This window comes from Nanorana parkeri, unplaced genomic scaffold (assembly GCF_000935625.1).
Source record: "Nanorana parkeri isolate BGI_ZX_2015 unplaced genomic scaffold, ASM93562v1 scaffold22, whole genome shotgun sequence".
Lineage (NCBI taxonomy): Eukaryota > Metazoa > Chordata > Amphibia > Anura > Dicroglossidae > Nanorana > Nanorana parkeri.
This window is the reverse complement of record NW_017306290.1, coordinates 1520969-1544039: the sequence shown is the minus strand read 5'-3', so window position 1 is coordinate 1544039 and position 23071 is coordinate 1520969. Positions and strand designations below refer to the sequence as shown.

Sequence of the window (23071 nt, the reverse complement as noted above, 5' to 3'; positions counted from 1 at the left end):
ATTATGTAATATTATGCTAAATGAAACATATTATGAAATGTATCTCCTAAGTAAGATTGTTTAGTAAATATGCTACACATGATACACTAGCAATAGTAAATGATATGACAATTAAAATGACAGGTTAAAGACATTTCACTATACGATCCCATCCTATATCTATATAGTGTTAAACACATATGCTAAATACAGTTATAGACTTTATAACATCTTATGTACAAAACATGTTTTTCACATCTTTAGTGAAAAGTAATATTGTATGGCATTTTTCTATGGTTGGGTGTTATCTTAAAGTCATTGGAGAAATTGCCATTCTAGGAGTTTTTTTAGATTATCTAAACTCAGACACAGGCTATGTATATGTGAGGAACAAATAATGCTGATTCAGGATTTATTTTGGAATTTTGTTAAACTGACTAATGATGTAACCTAATCTTGATGTGTGGACCTTTATACACTGTATGAACTAGAGTGGGGTTGGAATTGGCCTGACAGACGAAGGCCTTTCCCCACACCTGTGTCAAATAAACCTTTTATCTGATTTGGATCTACTTGCAGACTGTTGATGCTTTGCTCTTAAAATTCCTTCATTACCGTATACACCTAGGTATTTTGTTGCTGAAACCTAAGCACAACAAAGCGCTCAAGACAAGGAATTCTTTGGTAACTCCGCTCATGCCTCCTCCCATCTGTGAGAGTTGCGCTGATCAAGTCTGGCTGTGTGATTAGAGGGCTGGTATGACACAGCAAACAGAGCTCTCCCAGAGGAATAGGATAAGATCCTCATGGTCTGTGCATAGGTTGGATTTAATGCCTACATAATTTATTTTCTATGTAGATAGGTGGTAGTTTTAGATTTGTGTAGCTCATATTACTTTGAACTTGTACAAAATTTCTACTCCATTGTATTTGTTCCTACATCACAGCTCTCATTTTGTGTGTGTGTGTAAAACGTCAGTATGTGCTTAGTATGATTCTTTTTAAGAAATGGCTTCTTCTATGCTGTTCTGTCATATAGAAACGTGTTATACAGAACACTTGATGTGATTGACTACACCAACCTTAGAAAGTGAGCTATGTAACATCTTCAATGTGATTTTTGGCCTCTGTGTAACTTCTCTCAAATCTGGTTCTTGTTTCTGCAGACAGTTGAGGGACTACCTTTTCTAGACATCATCAGAATAATTACAGCCACCATGTCTGGATAATTGAACCAAGTGTGCCCCTTGGGACAACTATACAGGCAGTCCCCGGGTTACGAACAAGATAGGGACTGTAGGCTTGTTTTAAAGTTGAATTTATATGTAAGTTTGAACAGGTCCTTTTTTTTTTTAGAAAAAATGGCAAGAGCATGAATCTATAACCAGCCTTTATAGCAGGGTGCACATGGGAAGGCTTATAACAATACAAAACACAAATAGATCCCCAGCGCACCTGCCAGCTAGCCTGCAACAAAACGCATTACCCTGTCAACCGTATGCATTAAAAACAGAAATTTTAGTTGCACAAACTTTTGGCCAAAAATATGTAGAAGTCACACTGCCACCATCAAGGCACCTCTGCAAAGTGTGGTCCTGACTCTATTTATTTGAGTCTCCAAGTGTGAGCATATTAATGAAGTTGATAAATTCAATGCAGGTGTGCCTGGGAGGCAGCCTACTCCTCCTCAAAAGGTGCAGGGATGCACTGGGGGCCCAGCAACCAAAAATGCACACTGGGACCCTCAGTGCGTCCCCACGCTTTGCACGGTGGCAGTTAAGGCACTTAAAGCTACGCTTTTGTCCCCCAAAAATATCTTAAAAACAGTTCCCTGCAAAAGAAGAGGCATTATACTATCAGACCATGCTGATAATCTTTGTTCAGTTGAAGCACTACTGCCGACATCAGAATCTTCAGCATTTGACATTTCTGGGAAAATCAAATTGTTTTGTCCCCCAGCACACGCTATGTTTACATACTATGCCACTGCAAGACACAGCAGTGATGTAGGGGTCAGCGGATGGAACCACAGCACACAGTGGGGGGAAAAAGGCATCTGACACTCCCAGAAGTGTTGAATATTGAAGACTCTGATAAAGACTGTAGTGCTTCAGTGGAATAAATAATGGTGACAGAGGCCACTAGAGAGGTAGGTAGGTAAATAACATATTTTCCAAGGAACTGCTTTTAAGATTTTAGGGGGCAGCAACAGTGCCACTATAAGAGTGAAAGGGTTGGCATTATGTGTTGTCTTCCTATCAGAGTGGATGCTCTGTTACAGATAATTGCTGAAATGCGAGTTCAGACAGATGGCTTTCCAGTCCCACATTAAACATAAATGGTATTCTGTAAAACTGTTTTCAGAGTGACTTCTAAGTATGTGATTTCTCAGTAATTATCCCTATATTATAGAAGTCACTATACATATATTCCATAGCATATGAGGGCTTTTTTCTCATTTTATTTTATTGAATTTGTTGTAAAGAAGTATCAGTATCAGGTGAAAGGCTTGAATTCACAAAGCATATAATGCATAAGACTGAAAAGAGAATGATTTTATGACACTGCTATATAATACTCAGAAAGCCAGGAATTAGTATAACAATGAATGTTAAACACATTGATATATGTGCTATTTCTGAAAATGTTACCAATGTCTGCTCTCAACAGAAACACTTTACTACAAAATGTAATGTTCAGTACAGGCAGAAGTCATAGGGGTTCAGCTACACCAGTATTTACTGTTGACCTCCAATGATGTGGAATGATGTGAAGAAGTTCTAGATGCACTTCTAGAACCTTTGGGAGTGGGCATAAAACATCCCATTAATTATTTATTTAAATATTGCAATTAGTGATTTATTTAAATGTTTGTGTATAACTTTATATGATGTCTTGTGCCCAGTGATGCTGAATGCGGAAGGGCTTTCTGTCTTCTATAAGGGCCCTGAAATGTTCATAGGGCACAGACTAAACGGCTACCATTTCTAAACATACAAAACACATTTACGCTGACTGTGTGGACTGTCCTTACTTACAGTATGTATTTTTGTTTTTTATGACTAGTGTTGTTGCTTTTGACATAATCTCTGGTTCTGTGCTGATAATCTTTGCAGTGGAATAAGTAAACCTAGTTATAGGAATCATGTAGACAACTATGACATTTACTAGCTTTCAAAATGATTGTCAGCTACTATTATGACTTCTATTTCTGACATGCTGTATTATTATGTTCAGAATTTCTACAGCCTTTGTCAATGAAACAGACAAATAAATTAATTTATTCCAGCATAGCTAACGGTATCTGCATGTGACTCTGAGCTCGATATCAATTTCTGCACATCCCATAAGCCCATTCTTATTATTAATGCTTACCATAAGGGGCGATGCTACAAAAAGTTTGGTTGTGCATGGCTACCTAAAAACAAAATGTCACACCAGTGGTGTTTGCCATTGAGACTAGAAGAACCTACAATTTTTCTTTTGGTTGCTAGGAAAAAATCTTCGCAACTTCAGTCAATGAAAGGTCAACATAGGGCTGTTTTCTGCATAGCCAACATAGGCCTGTGGCCTGGGCAACTGAGCCATCACTATACACAGCCACCTACACATATTAATGACTTCCATTAACATATTCCTGTGCATAATGAGTTGATGCCTGCAAGAGCAATGTACCTAGGTACCTACCTCATAGTTGTCCCTACAGAGTTTGAGCACTTTTCATGCTAAGTCTAAATGGGTTGTAGTCAATGAAAAGTCTGAGTAACAGTGATTTCAGTAATTTGCAGCTCTGTTGCTGAACAACTGAGTTTTACGGTGGTTGGACCACACTACAGAATGGCCAGCTTCATTAGCTACTCTTCTTATCCAATGCAACTGCTAATGCCCTTGGCACACCAGCAATGTAATTGTATTTGCAGGAACCATAGCTACAGCAATAGCCAGGCAGAATAAGCAGAAATCTTTGATGCTGCTACAAATATCTCTACAAAGTTAGTATTACATGTACCTAAGGGCTTGACAAATGTGGAAGCAAGGCCGCAAATGTCAGCCCCCTGGTCTGTTTTTAATGACAATTTCTAGAAGATCCACTATTACAAAAAATAAAATATTATATTCTAACAGCTGTATACGGATAATGAAAATAATGGTAGAATTCAGTATATGATTTTTTTTTTACATTTCATGTTCATATTTGCTCCAGATACAGTTATTAGAATACATTTTGTGCAATAACTGCTTTTTAAAGAGTATGAAAGCTTAATGAGACATTGGGGTCCCATGCAACTGTGCCTATGAATTGTGCAGGTAATTCTACAGCACATACTTTCAGCGATCGTCTCCATACTAAATTCTGTTACAGGAATTATGTACATGGAACTCCTTAAGGAGGCATTGAAAGAACATAGCCGTCAGTCACCCAGTCCCAGGACTCACCTGTCACATCTTATCAAACAAGATGGTAAAGCGCAAATGCTCTTAGAGTTCTGTCCTTGCCTTGTGAAGTTAAGGGAGAAAACCCATGTATTCTCTTTTTTAAATAAAATAAATATTGAAGAATGTATTAGGTTGCTTTCCTCAAGGTACACCTTTAATGTACTTTCTTGAACTATATATTGCATGGTGTGCTCTAATGGAAGCCTCAAGACTCCTATATGTTTGTGTTTGGCAAAAAAAAAAGAAACCAGTCCTCCTTTGCAGATTTTACAGTATACCTGAGGCACTATGTGATTGATGTGTGTAATTATATGGAAATAATTCTGAAAAAGTGTCTGCCCTGAAACATTTTTAAAGGATGAAACAATTTTTATTTAGAGCCATTATAGCTGAAATTACATTTGTAGGAGTTGGGATAAGATCCATACTCCATTACACAAAGGAAAATAAAATATATGTTACATCAAATGATCTATATATAAAAAAAGATGAGCTCATATGTGCCCTAGATCTTTATTAGTGATCTGAAATTCATGCAGTGTATACAAATAAAAAATCCCTGCTAAGAAGAGAATATGCCAAGTGTTATATCTTGACACATTCCAAGGGTACAAAAATATCCAAACAGCCAAGAATCCATTTCTAACGCACGTTAAGTTTATAGTTGGTTTCCCATTTGCAGTCTGAATGGACAATATTACTGCATGCTTTAATGTATATACATTGGGACTGGAACATACCAATTTGCATTCAGAGCAGGATCCAACACAGCTCACTAGTACATACAAATTTCATGTCTGCTATTGAAAAAAGGAAAACTCTGAAGCCATGCAATCGATAACTGGTGGTATGAATCAACAGTGCAGCCAAGGATGGATTTTCTACTTTACAGAAAAGTTTAAAAAAAAAAAAAAGTATTTCCTATGCTCTTCAGCACCAACTAGTGGCCATAAAGCAGTATTTTCTTGATTTTACATTAAACCTGAGAAGATAATATACTAAGAACATTAGTTTTCACATCCATTCACATAAAACAAACTTTCACAACGTTTGGAAGGATGAATGGCTCTGTTATTTGTTTATAAATATACCCATTTGACTAGACTGCTTTGTCAACGGGACCCAAACCAGCCAGCTTTTAATACAAACAAATCTGCATTGTAGTGTATTTGTTTCACTGTAAAAAGCCCCCAGAATATTATTGTGCCTACATGTACAGTCTTTAAACACCATCATTATGCTAGGAGCTTATTTCACACCACACACCAGCCATTTTTAAATTAAGAAATCAACATTTGTATTTATTTCACTGAAATAAGCTACCAGAATATTGTAGTGCATATGTGCTTAGTATTTAATCACTTTTACTAGGCCTTATATTGAACAGGACCCCACCAGTCATTTCTTAATTAAGAAATCAACATTTGTATTTATTTCACTTAAATAATTTTCCAAAATATTGTAGTGCATACATGCTTAATCACTTGTACTAGGCCTTATACTAAACACGACCTCCATGAGCCATTTGAAAAATCTAATTTTACATTGCACAGTATGTAAGCTTTGTATGCTACATTTTCAAAGGGAGAGACCAGGCAGGATGTATTGCCTAATAAAAATTAGTGGAAGTTATGACCAGTGGTCCAGACTCGACACCTGTCCATGGGGTCCACTTCCAAAGAGTGAATTATAAGGATTAGGCACATTTTTCATTTACAGAACCTGCAGCTAGCTGTGTGTGCATTGTGTCTGCCTTGTAGACAGTAGGTACACAGTACTGAATCACTTCTACTAGGCCCAATTTTGAACTGGACTCCTGCCAGGTTTTTTTAAATCAACAAATTGTTATTAAAGTGTAAATATATTAAAAAGCTCCCAAAATGTTGTACTTCCTATTTGTGCCATGTTGAATCATTTGTACTAGGCCCCATTTTAAAAAGGACCCCTAAAATCAAGAAATCAACATTAGAGTATAATCAATTATTGAAAAAGGACAGAAAAACATTGTTTTGCTTATGTGAGTAGTTTTGAATCACTGAAGATAGGTTTGAGTCGATTTCTAACAGCTTAGAAAGACTTGCTGGTTCTTTATATTAGCTGGTTGGCAGGCCTAAGATTCCAGTGACTTTGTTATGAACTTTGAAGACAAATTTTTCCACAATACCTATAGCTACAAATGAGAATGACGGGTTGTTTTAAAGTGCACTTACTGTTTACACAGAATACATAAGGATTTTAGTGTGCATAGTCTAGGCACAGGTTTACTTTAACTACTTCAGCTCTGATTCCTTTATGGACCACAGCAATTTTTAGATTTACGATATAAGCCTGTTTGGCGGTAACTTTGTCATCACTTAATCACTTGAGGATTTTGATCGCAGGACATGCATTTAAAAAAAACCCATCAAAGTTCAAGGACATATCTTAAATGTTCTGCTCCTCCTTCCTTGCCGCTTATGTCAACAACTACCGGCTGTCAAATAAAAGCCAAAAATTGATTTGCATTACACAGCAGGGGCAGCTGTCAAAATGCAGCAGCGCATGTGTAAAATCACACATTACGTAAAACACTCATTGAGTAAATATAATGCAACAATGTATTCTTTTATCGTAGCTACTCTTTCATTCATATGTAGATTGCATTAAAGAAAAAAATCAGCAAACAAAAAAAGCTAATAGGAAAAGGGGAGGAAGAAGTAATTAGGGTTGGATGTCATTGTGTCAGCCGGTAATTGCAGGTAATTTAGGCGGGGAGAAGCGACAGGAGGAAAGAAGCTGAATGTAGGATCCTATTAATTTTGTTGGCCATATTTTCTATGTTAAAATTCCTCTTGTGGTAAAGTGTATATATGTATACCCAAACGATTTTATTATAGATTGGATAGTAGGAAAAGTTCAAACCTAAATAGGTAGCATTCAAGATAAACACATGCTTTTATTGACCACGAGATCAGCTATCTATAGAGCTTAAATATTGCAGAAAGCCATTGAACAGATGGGTAAACTTAAAGTTGTAGCAACATGGTTTTCTTGCATGAAAAGCAGAGGTGTTCATGTTACATAAACGGTTAGTTAACCTTTGAACTCTGACATTATCAGTTCATTATGTCTTGTACTTCAGATCATCAGGATCAAACTTACCAGTTAGAACAGCCATCTACATGTTGATGAAAATTACAGTTTAAAAGCCTTTCATAACACAATTATGGACCTTGAAGAGACGCAAGGTTAGCCCCTGCTGCCCTCTGTTACTTCTAATATAAGCAAGAAGGTAACGCCACTAACACATTTAAGAAGATAAGCAGCTCTTATTTTCACATTTCATAGACTGCCAGACTGTATTATAACACAGCAGTGCTTCCTAGCAAAAGTTATTTAAAAGTTAAGTGTCACAAGGGCTTCACATGCTGGAATGTAAAGTGGCAAATTGCCCTACTCATGCCTCTGCTAGCTGAATGTAAATTGTGGATTATAAGGAAAATTAAAAGCATTCCTGCATTTATAGTTTACAACTTAATCCTAAACTACGAATTTCTGGTGTTATGTTAGATGTCAAAGGACAACACTGTAAATGGATTTTCTTGCACATTGATAAGCTCTCATAAATGTGTATAAAAAATGAGAAAATAGTAAAAGTAAATACAATTACTCAAGTATTTCCTCATTAAAAAGCATTATAAGAACATAAACAATGCCTTCACTTTTGAAAATGCATGGTGGGAATCCTCCATAACCATGATAGATCAAAATGAAGTGAATGGAATCATTTGTAAGTTTAAAATGAGATGTAATGGATAGTCTTCTCTAAGCATATTTTGTGACCGTACACCATCATATAATGTGCATGATCTTTAATAACATGACAGGAAGTTAAATTATTTAATTGCTACAATAATAAAAAAGCAGCCAGTATAAGAAACAGCCGTGTGCACCTGCATTGCAAGACATATTAAACCTTGTACAGGCTATCATGGTTATTTAAAAATTGCTGTTATTTATACTTGCCATCTTTAAATGAGATATATAGCAAGGAGTATGAAGAGACTTTAAACCAAGCTATATTTTCTGGCAAAGTAAATTCAAAGGAATGCAAGTAAAACATCAACTTTATTTAATAATACTTTATTAATAATTGTTTTTTGCTTGTACAACCTTTATATAGAATCCTGTCCCCTGGATAATGTTCATATTTTGCATTGTGCTATTAGGGAAACGATGACACCATTCCCATTTTTGCATTGGTGTTGCGAGCCAATCTGTTGACTGTTACCTATTGTCTGCTTTCCTGTTGTAGCCCATTTCTGCTAGGGATGGCTTAACAAGGGGGCACAGTTCTCTTTGTTTGCATACAGAAGGCAGAGATGCAGTTTATCCAGTTCCATGGCTACTTATTTTGTTCAGCTACTTTGTCACACTGCAAAACCAGGAAAGGGTTACCGCTTCCTAGATTCCCCTCTGTAAAATGGACAGGGTGATGAAACTGACCAATGAACAAGCTAGGAGAGAGGTGATAGGAATTTATCACTGGATCTGGAAAGTAGAGTAGCACCTGTCTGTGAATTGTGTCATGTGTGTAAATCACAAGACTTGCTGCAGGGTTACAGTTTGACATACTAAAGTAGGGGAGGCACTAGTGCCAGGAACCCAGGGCACATGACCTACATCTTTTGTGGGGCGCCCTGGGTCCCGCACTGCGACCACCTGACATGTTTTTTTTCACATGCTGTTGCTGCAGCGACTATTTCATTAGCACTGCAGTGCCGCATCTGACTAGTTAGTGGCAGTTGAGAGCCTTGGAAGGCTAAACTAACCACCTCCTCATCATATGACCCAGGAGAAGAGAGGGCTTCCCCTAAATAAACTGCACCTGAGCCCTCATCTGAGGTCTGGTAAGTGGGTATGAGGTAGGAAGGTCTGAACTGAGGAAGAAGTGTGGAAGGGGGGTATATATTGATGTGAAGGGCTGGGGGGCTCAGTACAATATGCTCTCGTGACCTCTGCTCTCTGAACTTTGTGATATTCCCTCCTGACCCACTACTATGTGCAATACATTCGCCTTACCACTGCACACTCCTGACAACTGCACATTCTGAACCCTGCACTCTCTGCAATACCGACTCATGACCCCTGTACTGTATGCGATGCCAATTCTTGGCCCCAGTACTTATTTACCTTGTACTCTGTGTAGAAAATCATATGATCAACAAGTTGGATTAAAAGATAAAAATAAAAAATAAAAACATAGTATGCTGAGGTTTGTGTTCGGTAGATTCTCACTTGTGGAACAATGATTAAAGCATACTTTGTCAGTAAAAGGAGTGTGGCATGTGTGCCATGTATACAGTGAGTAGGCTCATGGTTTATTTTACCTTTAAACCCCTCCTACACAATTTGGGCACACCCGCAATTCGACACCATATATACCAGACAAATATTTATATAGAAACATACACATAGATTTTCTAATTATTTATATTTAAAAGGAAAATATTAGGTAGGGGGAGTTAAGGGGTTAATTAGGGTAGGTTAAGGGTTAATAAAGGGTTACATAGGACATTAAAAAAATAAACCCCAAAAAACCACCAAGTACCTGTTCACACCTAGGTGTTTTGTCACTCTAAGCTAAGCATGACAAAACGCTGAAGACAAGGAATCCCATTAGCTCGTCTCAAGCGTGACAAAACGCTCAAAACAGAGTATCCCATTCATTTCTATGGCCCCTGTTCACACCTCAGTGTTTTGTGGTAAGCCGAAAAACACCTGTTGCTGGAAAAAGTTAATGAGGTACTTTTTGGTCCCATAGACTTCAATGGGAAACTTTGTGACAAAACGCTTGAAATGCACATTTACAGGTGTTTACCATTGAAGTCTAGGGAACCAAAAAGCACTGTAATCTGCCAAAAAGTAGCCCATTTACTTTTTCCAGCTTGCAACAAGATGCTCAGGTGTGAACAGGGAGCATTTGAAAGCATTTTGTTGAGCTCAAGACAAGTGAATGGGATTCCTTGTCTGGAGTGTTTTGTCGTGCTTGGCTTTATGCAACAAACCTCCTAGCTGTGAACAGGAGTTTACTGCCTTCATATGCAGATCAAAAGCTCATCCCGTTCATACATGCAGAATAAAAAGTACAAACAGTAAATACATAAGTAACAATGTTACGTTTCTTTGTATCCATCTTCTTATAAACACAGCGCACCTTTAGGGGCCCATTCACACCAGTTTAATGTGCTGCAGTAAGATACACGCATGTGCATTGTGCTAGGGCAGCTTATTTATTTCAGTGGGATGTCCATCAGACCGAAAATCATGCATGCAGCATTTTTGGCAGCTTATTCCCAGTTAGTGCATTGCGGTGTGTCAGCAAGGGGTGTTAGAATTCCATTACAAATGGATGGCCCTGCATTGTACCAATGCATACAAGTGCAAATGGGACCTAATAGCTGCTGTAAACTAAATATTTGGCAAAAAAGGGAGGGGGATAGCACGCACGATGAGGACCTTTTCAAAACTGGAGCAGACAATATATTTGCACGGCAACCAATTGGCTTTAGTCTTTCATATTCAAATCTTAACTGAACAAACTGGAGAGAAGCTGATTGGTTGCCCTGGGCAGCTGCTCCAGTTTTGATAAATTCCCCTCACGGTCTACAATTGGTTAAGGATTTTGCTCAATTTTAATTTATATGGTAAAAACATTTTCCAATCTTGGGGAGAAAAATATTTGTGCTGTTACGATAAAGATCTCCTGTCAAATTGTTCATCAATATAATCAATACACCACCAAAACTTCATGTAGAATAAAAGCCTTTATTCACAATAGAATTTTACAAATATAATTCTTATAAATTGTGCATTTTATTTCTATTACATATTCCCTAAAACTTTAGATCTATATAAAGGTGGAATGTAAAAATAAATTCCAATGCATAGAAAGAAAACAAATGGAATTGCTGCTAAAATTTGTCAACAGAATAAATTGTTAACAATAACACTTGTGATTAGTTTCACAAACCAGTTTGATTTAAAAAAAAAAAAAAAGATAATTAAAACACTGATAAGCATCAATTGTCTTTTCAAGAACTGTGAATGCAGATTTAAAAATCACAAATGTTTAAACAAATTGACTTGATCCGGTGTCACTCAGATGAGAATCTAAAGTTGGTTTATGTATTTAAGGGGCCAACCTAAATTAAAGATGCTTGTGCTTCTCATTTGGCTTTTAGAAATGGCATCAATTCAACCACCCTTGCAAGTGAATGATGGCACAAATTGTAGCTCGTGGTGTGTCTTGCATACTGCTGACTGAATCTGTCCAAAGTTACAGGAAATGAATACCAAGGGTGAAAGATCAAATTCTATATAGTAACATTGTAGGAAATATGTAGCATGTATATCCAAATGGTGAATTAGAAGCAAACCAAGTTACAGAAGGTTTGGAACAAAAATATATTAGGGAAAAAAAAGTTGTGTTCACAGATTGGTTTACAACATTAACACATAATATCCATGTTTCTCTAAACATTACTTTTCTCCTATTGCAGCTTGGCATCTTAATCAATGGCAAAGAGGAATGAGACTTAATATGTAAATCCAGCCAAAACCTTCTACTTGTCTTATTCTGGATAGAGCGAGTAAGGTTGTAATTAATCTGTCAGGTATTTACTGCTGTGTATATCCCCAATAGGATATGTCCAGGCAATACGATTGCGACAGACGTAATGGGAAATCGCTCTAACCAAAACATATGGGCAAACATAAGCATTGTCCTATGCGTTATTTCTTCTCAAAAAACAACCTGCCAGAAATTTGGAGTCCTCCTGACTTCCTGGTTGATCTGACAACACAGTACTTCTGCTGCTCTGAAATACTTAACAGTGTTGTCAACCCTGCCTAGTTCTTTTTGCTGGACTACAACCCCCCCCCCCCCCACCTCACTAGGAGGGCTGAAAACAATGTTTTGTCAATGGATTTGTGGCAGACCAACTGGTACTTTTCTGTAGTTGCAGCATTTTTTTTTTGTGTGGACAAAAAAGGGATGTACTGCATGCTTTTGGCCAGAAATGACCAACAGGGATATAGACTGCAATAAACTTGACAACTGTTCTCAACCCTTCCCGATCAAAAAAAAACCTACAATAGAAAATATCTGCTTTTCGTTTTTATTTCAAAAGTGCTGGTTCTACTTCTGATATATATCTATAGATATCTATATATCAAAATACTGGAAACAAGAAATACAGTACTGGTCAGATCAATTTCAGCAGCCCAACTGGAATACAATTCATTGATAAATCTAGACTATGGAAAGGTCTAGGTACAACCAATGAACCCTCAACCCCAAGTTTGCCATACTACATGTAACTCATACAAACTGAGGTAGCGAGCATGGTCTAAAAATAGGAAACCTAACAAAAGAACGTTTGAAAACCAGCCCAACTGGGGCAAATGTTTCAGGGTTGTTTCAAGTTGGATGTGAGACTTATTTAGCATGGTGAATCCCACATAGGATTAATAGATTCCGTAGATTCTACACATTTATGTTTGTGTAGTCAGCTGGGACATTTACTGGTGGGATTACTAAAATTTGGCACATGAAAACATCGGCTGGACATGAGATGTGCTTCCTGTTTGGATAAAGCAGACATTGATAAAAAGAAGCTAAAGACTGGAAGTCTCAAATACTATGACTGTACAGAGAAGGAACATTTTGACCGCATTCAAAAGTGACAATACATCGACAGGAAAGGAATGCAAAGGAAGGAATGCATAAATGAAGGAATGCATAAATGAAAATGGACCCTATTTAAAGAGGACCTGTCACTTAGGGTATTTTCCCTGCCATGAAACACATATACCTGTAATCTTTTTACCCTACTTTTCATTAGAGCATTTCTTCAATGACTAATTTTCTTAGAGTATTTCACAGGCAGAACAGCAAACCTTTGGTGACAGATCCACGAACATTTTTTAGAATAAAAACACTTATGCAAAAATGTCAATAGTGAACAATGTTCCAGCATTATGGTCATTTATTGGATCAAAGATGATCTGCCTATACATACATAGATCTAACACCACTGGACTCTGATCTAGAAAAAGGAATGTCAGTGTAAAATTAGAATTAAAATTTCTATATAGTTACATGTAAATAGCAAGGTGCTATATAGAAATGCACACATCACAGGATTTGTGGTTGCATGAGCCTTCAATGCTGCTGACGCACACAACTTATTACAGCCATCAAGCTCCCTGCGACTTCTAATCGACATAAATCATTTCCTTCATTGCATCAGTTACAATGTCTGGTATAATTGCACAATGTTGGTTTTGTAATGACAAAGTACATTATTGAAAACGGGGTGTTATTAACAGAAACAAGGCATTGACTCATTTTCTAAACTGCACTAGAAAATGAAAAGTGTTTATTTTTACCTTATTTGCCCAGAACACACACATGTAATGTAAGTCAATAAACTTGATTTGTGTGAATGCTGCCTCATAAGTTCCTCATTTAAATATTGAAATCCAGGCTTATCAAACCCCCTTATTTCAAATATCCAACTTAGCCTTAACATCATTTACAATATTTAAATGTAGGGGTTCCACAGACATTTCGATGCTTAGAGCAGATACACAATTTGAAATGAAATGATTTTCAGCTACAAAGGATGAGCAATCTTTCCCTAGGAAAAATAATTTGAACATATTAAAAATTTTATTTGCACAACCTGGATTGTCTATAGATCAGATATATAGATATTTCTAAACCTTTATATTCAAAATACTTTCAGAACAGCTTAATATAATTGATCAGGTCACTAATCGCTTAACACAGGCAAGAAAACAAAGATAATTGCCAAAAAAAATAGAGTAACGCCTGCATGGTATCAAGTTATTTTTGTCCCACTTTCAATAAAAACGAAATTCTTCTGAACAATTTAGCAAAGAAAACCCGCATAATAGGAAAGGTGTCACAGTTACACAATTTGTCTTAGAAGAATTTCAGACAAATCAGATTCACATATAACTGGAAAGGAAAAAAAAAAAGGTTCTTTTATACTATTCTTTATGGCTTTTTGCAACATGGCAAAATATTACAGCATAAAGCAGACAATCTCCTCATAGAGGAGGAAAGATCTTTGCAGTCAAATGAAAGGAAAGAAATGGTAACAAAGTGCAGACCGTTCTCTTCTATATGGCAAGTGATGATTGTCTAACTAAATGGAATGTCCACGAGGGAAAGGTGCTTTCAATTCACAATCAGTTGAAAGATCACAACGGAATGGCTCTAGAATCATCCAGGAATCTTGAAGTAAACATGACAGACTGCAAATGTTGGAACACAACTTCAGGTAAAATCTTTGACATGAATAAGGATGTATCTCCTGAAATCAGTCAAATGGACTACTGAAGGAATGCAGTGAATTAAAAAGTTTAAAGAAAGCAATTGGAATTGCGTTTATTCAGCCAAGCCTTCTTTCGTTCTGTCAGTTTTTCGGTTGATGGGCAATGGATGCGCCTCAGTGTTGAAAATCCAATGTTCTAATGGTAAAAGCTCATCGTCCGAAAATAATAAGTAGAGATATCTGAAAGAGAATAACAGTGAATGAATAAGTCATTTAGCATCTGCCTAACCTTGTAGTACCATGAAGGCCCCTTTCACATGGGCTGATCAGGAGGGGATCTGTTCACAGATCCTCTCCTGATCACAGCAGTAAGGAGCAGATGTCACCGCTGTGACATCCATGTCCGTACAGTTTTACCTCCACCATGGAGGGAAAAAAAAAACAGAACCTGCTGGACCCCATGTCTGTCTATGGGGAATCTGATGTAAATGTACACATGTCCGTTTACATCAGATTACCACTTATCCGGTACAGCAAAATGGATCTCTGATCAGTCTGTTTCTCTGGACCCGGAGTTAACCGGGAATGAACCGACACTTGTCCATTTACATACACGGCTGTCCATAGCCTTGCATTGGCCATGTGAAAAGGGCCTAAGTCTGACAGTGACGTGATGCTAAAACCGCAATGGGTGCTGCAATTACTATACGATTCTTACATGTAAAAAGTAAGCAGTACCAAACACACTGTAGGTGTGTACACCCGAAAGATTTCACTAGATCATCGCAGCAAACTTTCCTCAAAAAGAACAGTTGGAAAAGTAAATGCGTATTGGACCTATACAAACCTGTGGTTGAGATTTTAATAACCTCATTTCTAAATGTGAACTGTGATATCATTAATAACTTGGCATTAAAGAGCTACTGCCATGTCCAACGTACTTCTGAAAGTGCAGGATGTCTGGGTAACATGCTGATCCTCTGGTTTCAGTAGTTAAATGCGACAGGTCACATATAAATGTCCGTAAATGGCTAATTAATCAGAATGTTAAGCATGATAGCTAGTATTAATAAAAAGAAAAAAGGCATTTCTCCTGGCAGTTTTCCTTTAAAGTGATCCAACTTTGAAGCTGAAAGTCACCATGAGCACCATCACTGGCCAGGTAATGATTGGCTACTAAGGTTCTGCCTGAAAAGACTTCTTGAATACTGACATCGTGTGACTTCCCAGCTATGGCTACAGCTGAGATCAGCAACTGGACTAAACCTTGTGCAGGCTCTGGGTAAGAATAGGAAATCTAAATCAATATAAATATACTGCTAAATGGGATAGTATCACAATTAAGGATGTCCCGATACCGGTACTAGCATCGGTATGGGGACCGATACAGGGCATTTGGACAAGTACTTGTCAAAATGCCCCGATACATAGCGCCGAAGCTTGCGCTTTTTTTTCCCTTACCTTCCGGCTGCTGTTCGGGAGAATTAGTGGGGTCCTAATTTAGCTGGCCGGCGACCGGCCAGCTAAATTAGCTGAGCAAAGCAGAGAGATTGTTTGACACGTGCAGGAGGGGGGTGCGGGAGCTGAACGGGTGTCAGATCGGAGCGACTGCTTGAACGTCAGAAGGAAGAGAGAGAGAAAGTGAGAGCGACTCCAGTAACAAGCAACTAGCTTGATTGATTGATTGGGCTGTGACAAGGTCTGGCTGCTGAGTGAAGAGGAGAAGGGGGTGATAACACATGCATGTGACTGGAGGAAGCAAAACAATTGTTGGTGTTTGACTGTAGTACAAAGCATCACTGAGTGTAATCTGTGTGAGCAGAAGGTGGATTGGCATTGCAGGAGCAGGCTGAGCAAAAGCTAATTTGGGACTGAGTTTGACTGTGTTTTGAAAAGGGGAGTGGCTACCTAGCTGAAGTACTTGAGGTTGTAGAAGGAAAAAAAAAAAAGAAAATACTGTTTTTTATTTTTGTCCGTCTGTCTGTAAATCTATTGTCTGCAGTGTGCTCTCTCTATGTACTACATATAGAGTATACACTGCAGACAATAGATTTACAATTATCCTCTGCTAATATTCATGGGTTAAATGATCCGTAGTACAAGTACATGTTATGTACTATAGATCATTTAACCCATTCATGTTAGCCGAGGATAATTGTAAATCTATTGCTGCAGTGTACTCTATATGTAGTAGATGGTACATGGACGTTACACATGTCCAGTACACTGCAGCAATAGATTTACAATTCTCACCTGCTAATATGAATGGGTTGAAAGATCCCAGTACATAATATGTAGTTGTACTATGGATCATTTAACCTATTCATGTTAGCAGGGGATAATTGTAATTCTATTACTGCAGTGTACTGGACGTGTGTTCTGTATATGGATCATGATTTAACCTATTCATGTTAGCAGGGCAGAACTGTGAGCGCCTCCCACAAGCTGAGCACCGAGACACGATGCAGCGATCCTGCCCAGCGCCGACTACGAGAGGCACCACGTGAGGCAACAGGGATCGGAGTGAAACTGAGTGAGGGAAGCTGGCACAGGGCTGGCTGCAAATCTATTGCTATAGTGTACTGGACGTGTGTAGTGTATATGTAGCACATATATACAGCACACACCTCCACTACACTAATAGATTTACAATTCTCCCCTGCGAACATGAATAGTTTAAATCATGATCCATAGTACATTCATATAGTTGTACTATGTATCATTTAACCTATTCATGTTAGCAGGGGAGAATTGTAACTATTAATGCAGTGTACTGGAAGTGTGTACCAGGTTCAATGATCCATAGTAGACACATCCAGTACACTGCAGTAATAGAGTTGCAATTCTGCCCTGCTAACATGAATAGGTTTAATGATCCCAGAGGCAGATGCATGATCAAATTTGCAGTTTCACGAGAGCTGTGTGAAAGCAAATACAAATGCTTAATTGTTCTAAAACAGTCTTCAATTACATTTCTTCATAATCATAAATAAATTGGCCTAAAATCATTAGTCTGTATTGTTTAATGTCTGTATGTGTCTAATCCACAATATAATGTCATACATGGAATGGACATAATGTGGATGCGATAACCGCCTAATTGACAAGAGTGTGTTTCAGACTGACAGTAACTATTACTTTTAAATATTCGTCCCCGTAGGAGTTACTCAATAAATAACAGACTGACATATTAAACCGGCAGCCAAGCGGGGAGTTCGATTCTGAGCTTAAAGGAAAGTAATAAACACGACGTACCCCTATAGTTTGTATAGTATGACCAAAATTAAGTGAAGACAAATGGTTAATGAAAACTATAAAGAGTCATTTCCCAAGTTCTGACTTTACAGTTCTCATCAACCATTTGTCTTCAGTTAATTTTGGTCATTTGGTCATGAGCTGTGTGTTTTTACTATTAAATAAAATTTTTACACTATGGAGGTGCTCTCTTTTGTTCCTTTTCTCAGACTGGTGGTCCTTCTAATCTGTGGGAGCTGCCTCCATCGTGTTTGCTGTATTTTTACTGCTGGGCTCTTTTGGATTTGAAGGCGCCGGTATTGTTTTGCAACTTCTCATGTTTCACTGGAAGTCAATGTAAAAGCCTGTGGTCATCTGCTCCAATACTAAAACACAAATCACACTCTTGTTCCTGAACATACTTACTTGAGTGTCTCTGCAAGGTAAAAACTTTGCTGCACATCATCGTGGCTTGGGTGTGTAGCGTAAACATCTCTGACTCCAGAAAAGCCTCCTTCTACACGGCAGAATTTTTCTAATGCCTGACAAGAACAAGAACACAATCAGGCTGCTGCACATGAATCTGTCAATATTTCGATTAACCTGTAAAATCCAATTACCTTTCACATTTCTGCCAATTGAAAGCACCTTGTTGCAAAGAATATAGGCATGGTTTCAATTTACAAATACAGATAAGTAAAAGAAGATGATGTATGCTACTTTGGTTTGGGCAGCAAGTCAATTAACACTGCCAGGTTTCAGTGACATTTTGGATTTACAGTTGTACTATATTAGAGCATTATTATAATAAGATTCATTGAGATGCATACAAATTCCTACTAAAGACCAAAATTTAACATGCTGTTATTCAAAATGCATAACTTGCACAAAGATTTAGAATGCGTGCTGCTCTGTATACATGCTAAATGCGGATTCATTTTTAAAGCCTTAACTGGACACAAAGAACAATCCTAATGTCTTAAAAAAACACTGAATAATAATACAACCCAGAAATATCAATGAGTAAAGCTTTTTTTTGGCCCTATCCTTATGCAAACGAATGCAAATTTCGTTGTGTAAATCAGCATTCTTCGAATTTAGCTAGAAGTAAATGTGACTTCCATACCTGAAATATACAGATATGTCTCCTACACCAAATAAAAATCTATTGCAGTGCAATACTTTTTGTGCATCTACTGCCATCCTATATAAGCCTCCATACTGAAAATGTTCAAAGTAAAAACTAAAACCATGAGAATGTAGTTGGTTGTTTTTGCAAATAAATGTTCTTTGCTTTAAATTGACCAGGTCAGCAAAGGGTCACTTTGGTAAAGCATACCTGTAATAGATGCGGCAGCATGCTTGCCTTTCCGGCAGCCTGTTTGTTGAAACATTGCTTCTTAGCTGCTCCCTAACCACTGCAAGCATTCTAAACTTCCAGTTGTGTGGAAAACCTGCTGCCCTGCCAGTTTGTACGTCACTACAGAATAAACAGGCGAGAATGACCACTGCCTGGTTAGTTTTCGACCAATCTGACCAGTTGAATATTTGCAGCAGTCAAGTGACAGCATTTTAACAAACAGACCACCAGAAAGCTAAGTATATTTCCCCTATGATGGTATACACCCAGTGTTGACAGGGTCACTTTATAGGGCACCTGCAATTTTGCACATATTACTGTTAAGGATAACAATTGGCAATGTACCCTTAGATCTTTTATCAATAATTAGTGCACTTTTAAAGAGCAAAATTTAAGGGCTTGCTTGTGTGCCTACGCTTCTGGCATAGTACTACAAAGATGTTAGACTCAAGAAATAGAAGCTGTTAACCTGGAAAGAAATACAGCAGCAATGAAAAAGCTATAGAAAGAAAATCATCTATTTATCAACTGATTTATTAGAAACCTCGTTACAGAAATACCTAGGTGGTCCCTGCTGACTTTCTTACAATGATAGCTGTGGCTAAATCACTGACCCAGAACAAGCAGGTGGCAAGTGAAGTCCACAGACTTGATCTAGGTCAGTGTTTTAGAAAGTATTGAAACGGCTGGATCAGTAAGGCAGCCATTTTTAAAAGGAAGAGCGTGGCAAATGCAGCTTACATATCAGTTTATGGGAGGTTTCATCTGGTGTCTTAACCACTGATAATTCTGTACATATGATTTACAGTACCAATATGCAAAAGACCTTCAAAGGCTTGATTCGTGTTGAAAACACCATCTTCGACGCAAGTACTACTGGATTATTTTCACCACATTTAGCCTTACTGCCTGCACAAAGTAGGGCTAAATGTAGAAATAAACGACTCGCCTGGCACTGCATATCCTGGGCGTCGGGCGATAATTCCACACCCCTGTACTTGCCAAATACATCCTTTCAAAGCATGTTTATGTGCAGAATGATGGCTGCTAAATCAAATGGTAATATTTTGGTCACTACTTTATCTAAAAGATTTATTGTGCAATTAGCCAAGATCAACAGAGGGAATCTGATCTTGCTTGGCTGCAATCTCCAGGTGGCTACTGTAACAAGCATGCTAGGGAGAGGGATTAAAGACAAAATATCTTCTTTTGAGTGAACCCCATTACAGATTAATCGAGAGGAAGTACCCCCTCCTAGAAAAAAAAAAAAAAAAAAAAAAAAAAAGGTATTTTGGGGCTCTAGTCCAGCTTGTACTAAAAGTAGACAATGATGCCAACATGGTTAAAAAATGCTTAATTAACCGAGTTACATCTCAAGGAATACAGTGCATTTAATTGTACCAGATTGAATCATTATACACATCAAGATCTTTTATTAAAGGAATTTATTTTTTATTCTGGGGGTATCAAAAACACTTAAGGAAACCTGCCATGAGAAGAACTCTTCTTATAAAAAGCAAGCTGTCTGGCTGTCATACTGACCCTCTTGCCTCAGTACTTTAAGTCACTGATTCGCAAAGCGTTTGCAGATCAGGAGTTAGGACTTTACTGACCTGCATACCCGTTTTGAGTCATAGGGGTTGATTTACTAACCTTATAAACACGCCACGAACAAGTATACACCTCTGTAGTGTGTTCCCTCCCAGCATGATCAATTGGTGGAATCTAAACACCTTTGTAGTGTGTACACACCCAGCAGGTGTGTTGTGCAAAGCCCTGCATGAATTGCAAGGTGATGTTGTGTAAATTAGCTCTACATTGTGTTGCTTGCGTTGATGAATGCAGGAATGTAAATGCATGAGCTAACCATTTTTGTCTAAACTGTGAAGCAGCATTATATATGCATCATGTGCATGATTTTTTCCATATATGGCATTAGTGGAAATATGCTTTTAGAGACTTTTTGGTTGATAAATACGTTTTGCTGTGTAAAAATCACACGCACCTGCTGCGTGCGTGTGTTTAGGTTAGTAAATCACCCCCATAGACTTAGAAAGTATTAAAGTCATTGGGGTCAGAACATTGGCAGCCCTTTAGCACCATCACAACAGCTTTTCTTTAACAGCAATATAAACTGGGTTCCTGACAACGATAGAGTTTCTAATACTTTGTGCTACTGTCTTAGTGCCATATAATTTTAATTGCACAACCTAAAACATATACAAGTATCCAGATATCCTTGTGGCAAAAAATAAAATACAAATAAATTAACATTCAACTCATTTTAATTTGCTTGTTGTAGGGAGAGGGTCAGAAAGCCCCCGTACCACTCCCCTGGAATCTCAAAACCTGAGATGCTTTGTACTGCATATTGTTCTGGTCAGTGCGGTTGAGCCCACCTTTACCAACTGGAAGTGCCTTACTACTCGTTTAGCCCTCTGGCAAGAGGCCTTACTAAGTAGCAAGATGCATTCAGTGGAAGGTACAGGAACAGTGCCACTGACAAGGAAACATAGATGCTTCTTTGCATTACCATGTTACCTTGATTTTTCTGGGTGTCAGGGTACTTTACAGCAGATCTTAGACAGCATGGAGGTGAATGCTAACCGGCATTAACTTGCAACTGCACCTAAAAAAATGTTTTATTTGTAAGAAAGTTTTTTTTTTTTGCAGAAAATAACACATTGCAAATGTGCTATCCTCTATTTGGGGATACATGCACATTTTATACTAGTTGTGAAAACCTACCATTTGCCAAATATGGCCAGTGGTCATTTGTTTATTGGGGGTTTGTTCAGTTTCACAACTACACATGTCACTTTAAAATCCCAGCATTTTAAGACTTAATGGTTAATTCATTAGTTGCCCAAACAACCCCTATTGGCCAGTCACTGGGATGGACAGCCGAATTTGTCAATAGGGTGGTAGAACCAGAACAAAAATAAACCAGGCACAAATGCTGGTATCTGAATTTTCGTTGCCATTGTAGCCTGCATTTTATTCCAATATGTGCTTTGACCGGTTTTTAAAGTAACAGGCTTTCTTTAAAAAGTAGAGAAAACCTGTGCTGAATAAAAAAACAGAAACCTCCCCCCCCAAAAAAAAAACTTAGAAAAAAAATTGTAACCTTAACACAATCAATCCTACTTCAATCTACATCACATACTTCCACATCAGGTAGGTGGGAATAGAAAACAACCCCATCACATGCAAAAACATTTTTTTTTCTGGAATTAAAGACAGTTACAGCTGTTGATATTAGACTTAAAAGACAAAACTTAAAAGAAAAAAGTTGATCCTGAAGAAGATGAGCATTGAAAACACTAGTATATGAAATTACAAAATTACACAATGACACATTCAATCTTCATCGCTTAATACAGGTGACATTAAAGAGGAACAACTGTGGTGGAAAGAGGTACAGAGGGGGTTGACTGCAAACACTGACATCTGCATAGCTCCCAGCCACCCAAAGAGGGATGGTTGGGAATTATGCAGATGTCAGCGTTTGCAAACATTATACAAATACGAATGCATCCTGCATGGTGCAAAAGTTACGTTCCGTTCAGAACTCCCATTTCCTTTAGATCTGCCTTACTTTATGGTAAAAGGTGTCAAACCTCCACCTGCTCATGTACAACCCCTAGCAAAGACGAGAAGCCAACCTCAAGCAAGCCTAGCATCAAACAGCTATTTTAAGCCAGACTGAGGGTGA

The 23071-nt window shown here is 37.9% G+C and overlaps 1 protein-coding gene and 1 long non-coding RNA gene across 2 annotated transcripts in view; one reads left to right on the top strand and one right to left on the bottom strand.

Annotated features, from left to right (window-relative positions):
• The first annotated feature begins 12630 nt into the window (after positions 1-12630).
• LOC108792857 lies at positions 12631-12815 on the top strand. Its single transcript, XR_001941600.1, has 2 exons — positions 12631-12661; positions 12725-12815. It is a non-coding gene; the product is annotated as an uncharacterized LOC108792857 (long non-coding RNA).
• Positions 12816-13942: 1127 nt separating this feature from the next.
• The window catches only part of MAN1A1 (mannosidase alpha class 1A member 1), a 174470-nt gene continuing 165341 nt past the window's right edge, over positions 13943-23071 (bottom strand). The window contains exons 11-12 of the mRNA XM_018563715.1: positions 18423-18538; positions 13943-15002 (exon numbers count right to left, since the gene is read on the bottom strand). Of these exons, the coding sequence (XP_018419217.1) occupies positions 14876-15002; positions 18423-18538 (243 nt within the window). The 3' untranslated portion in view covers positions 13943-14875. The remainder of the gene's footprint in view (positions 15003-18422; positions 18539-23071) is intronic.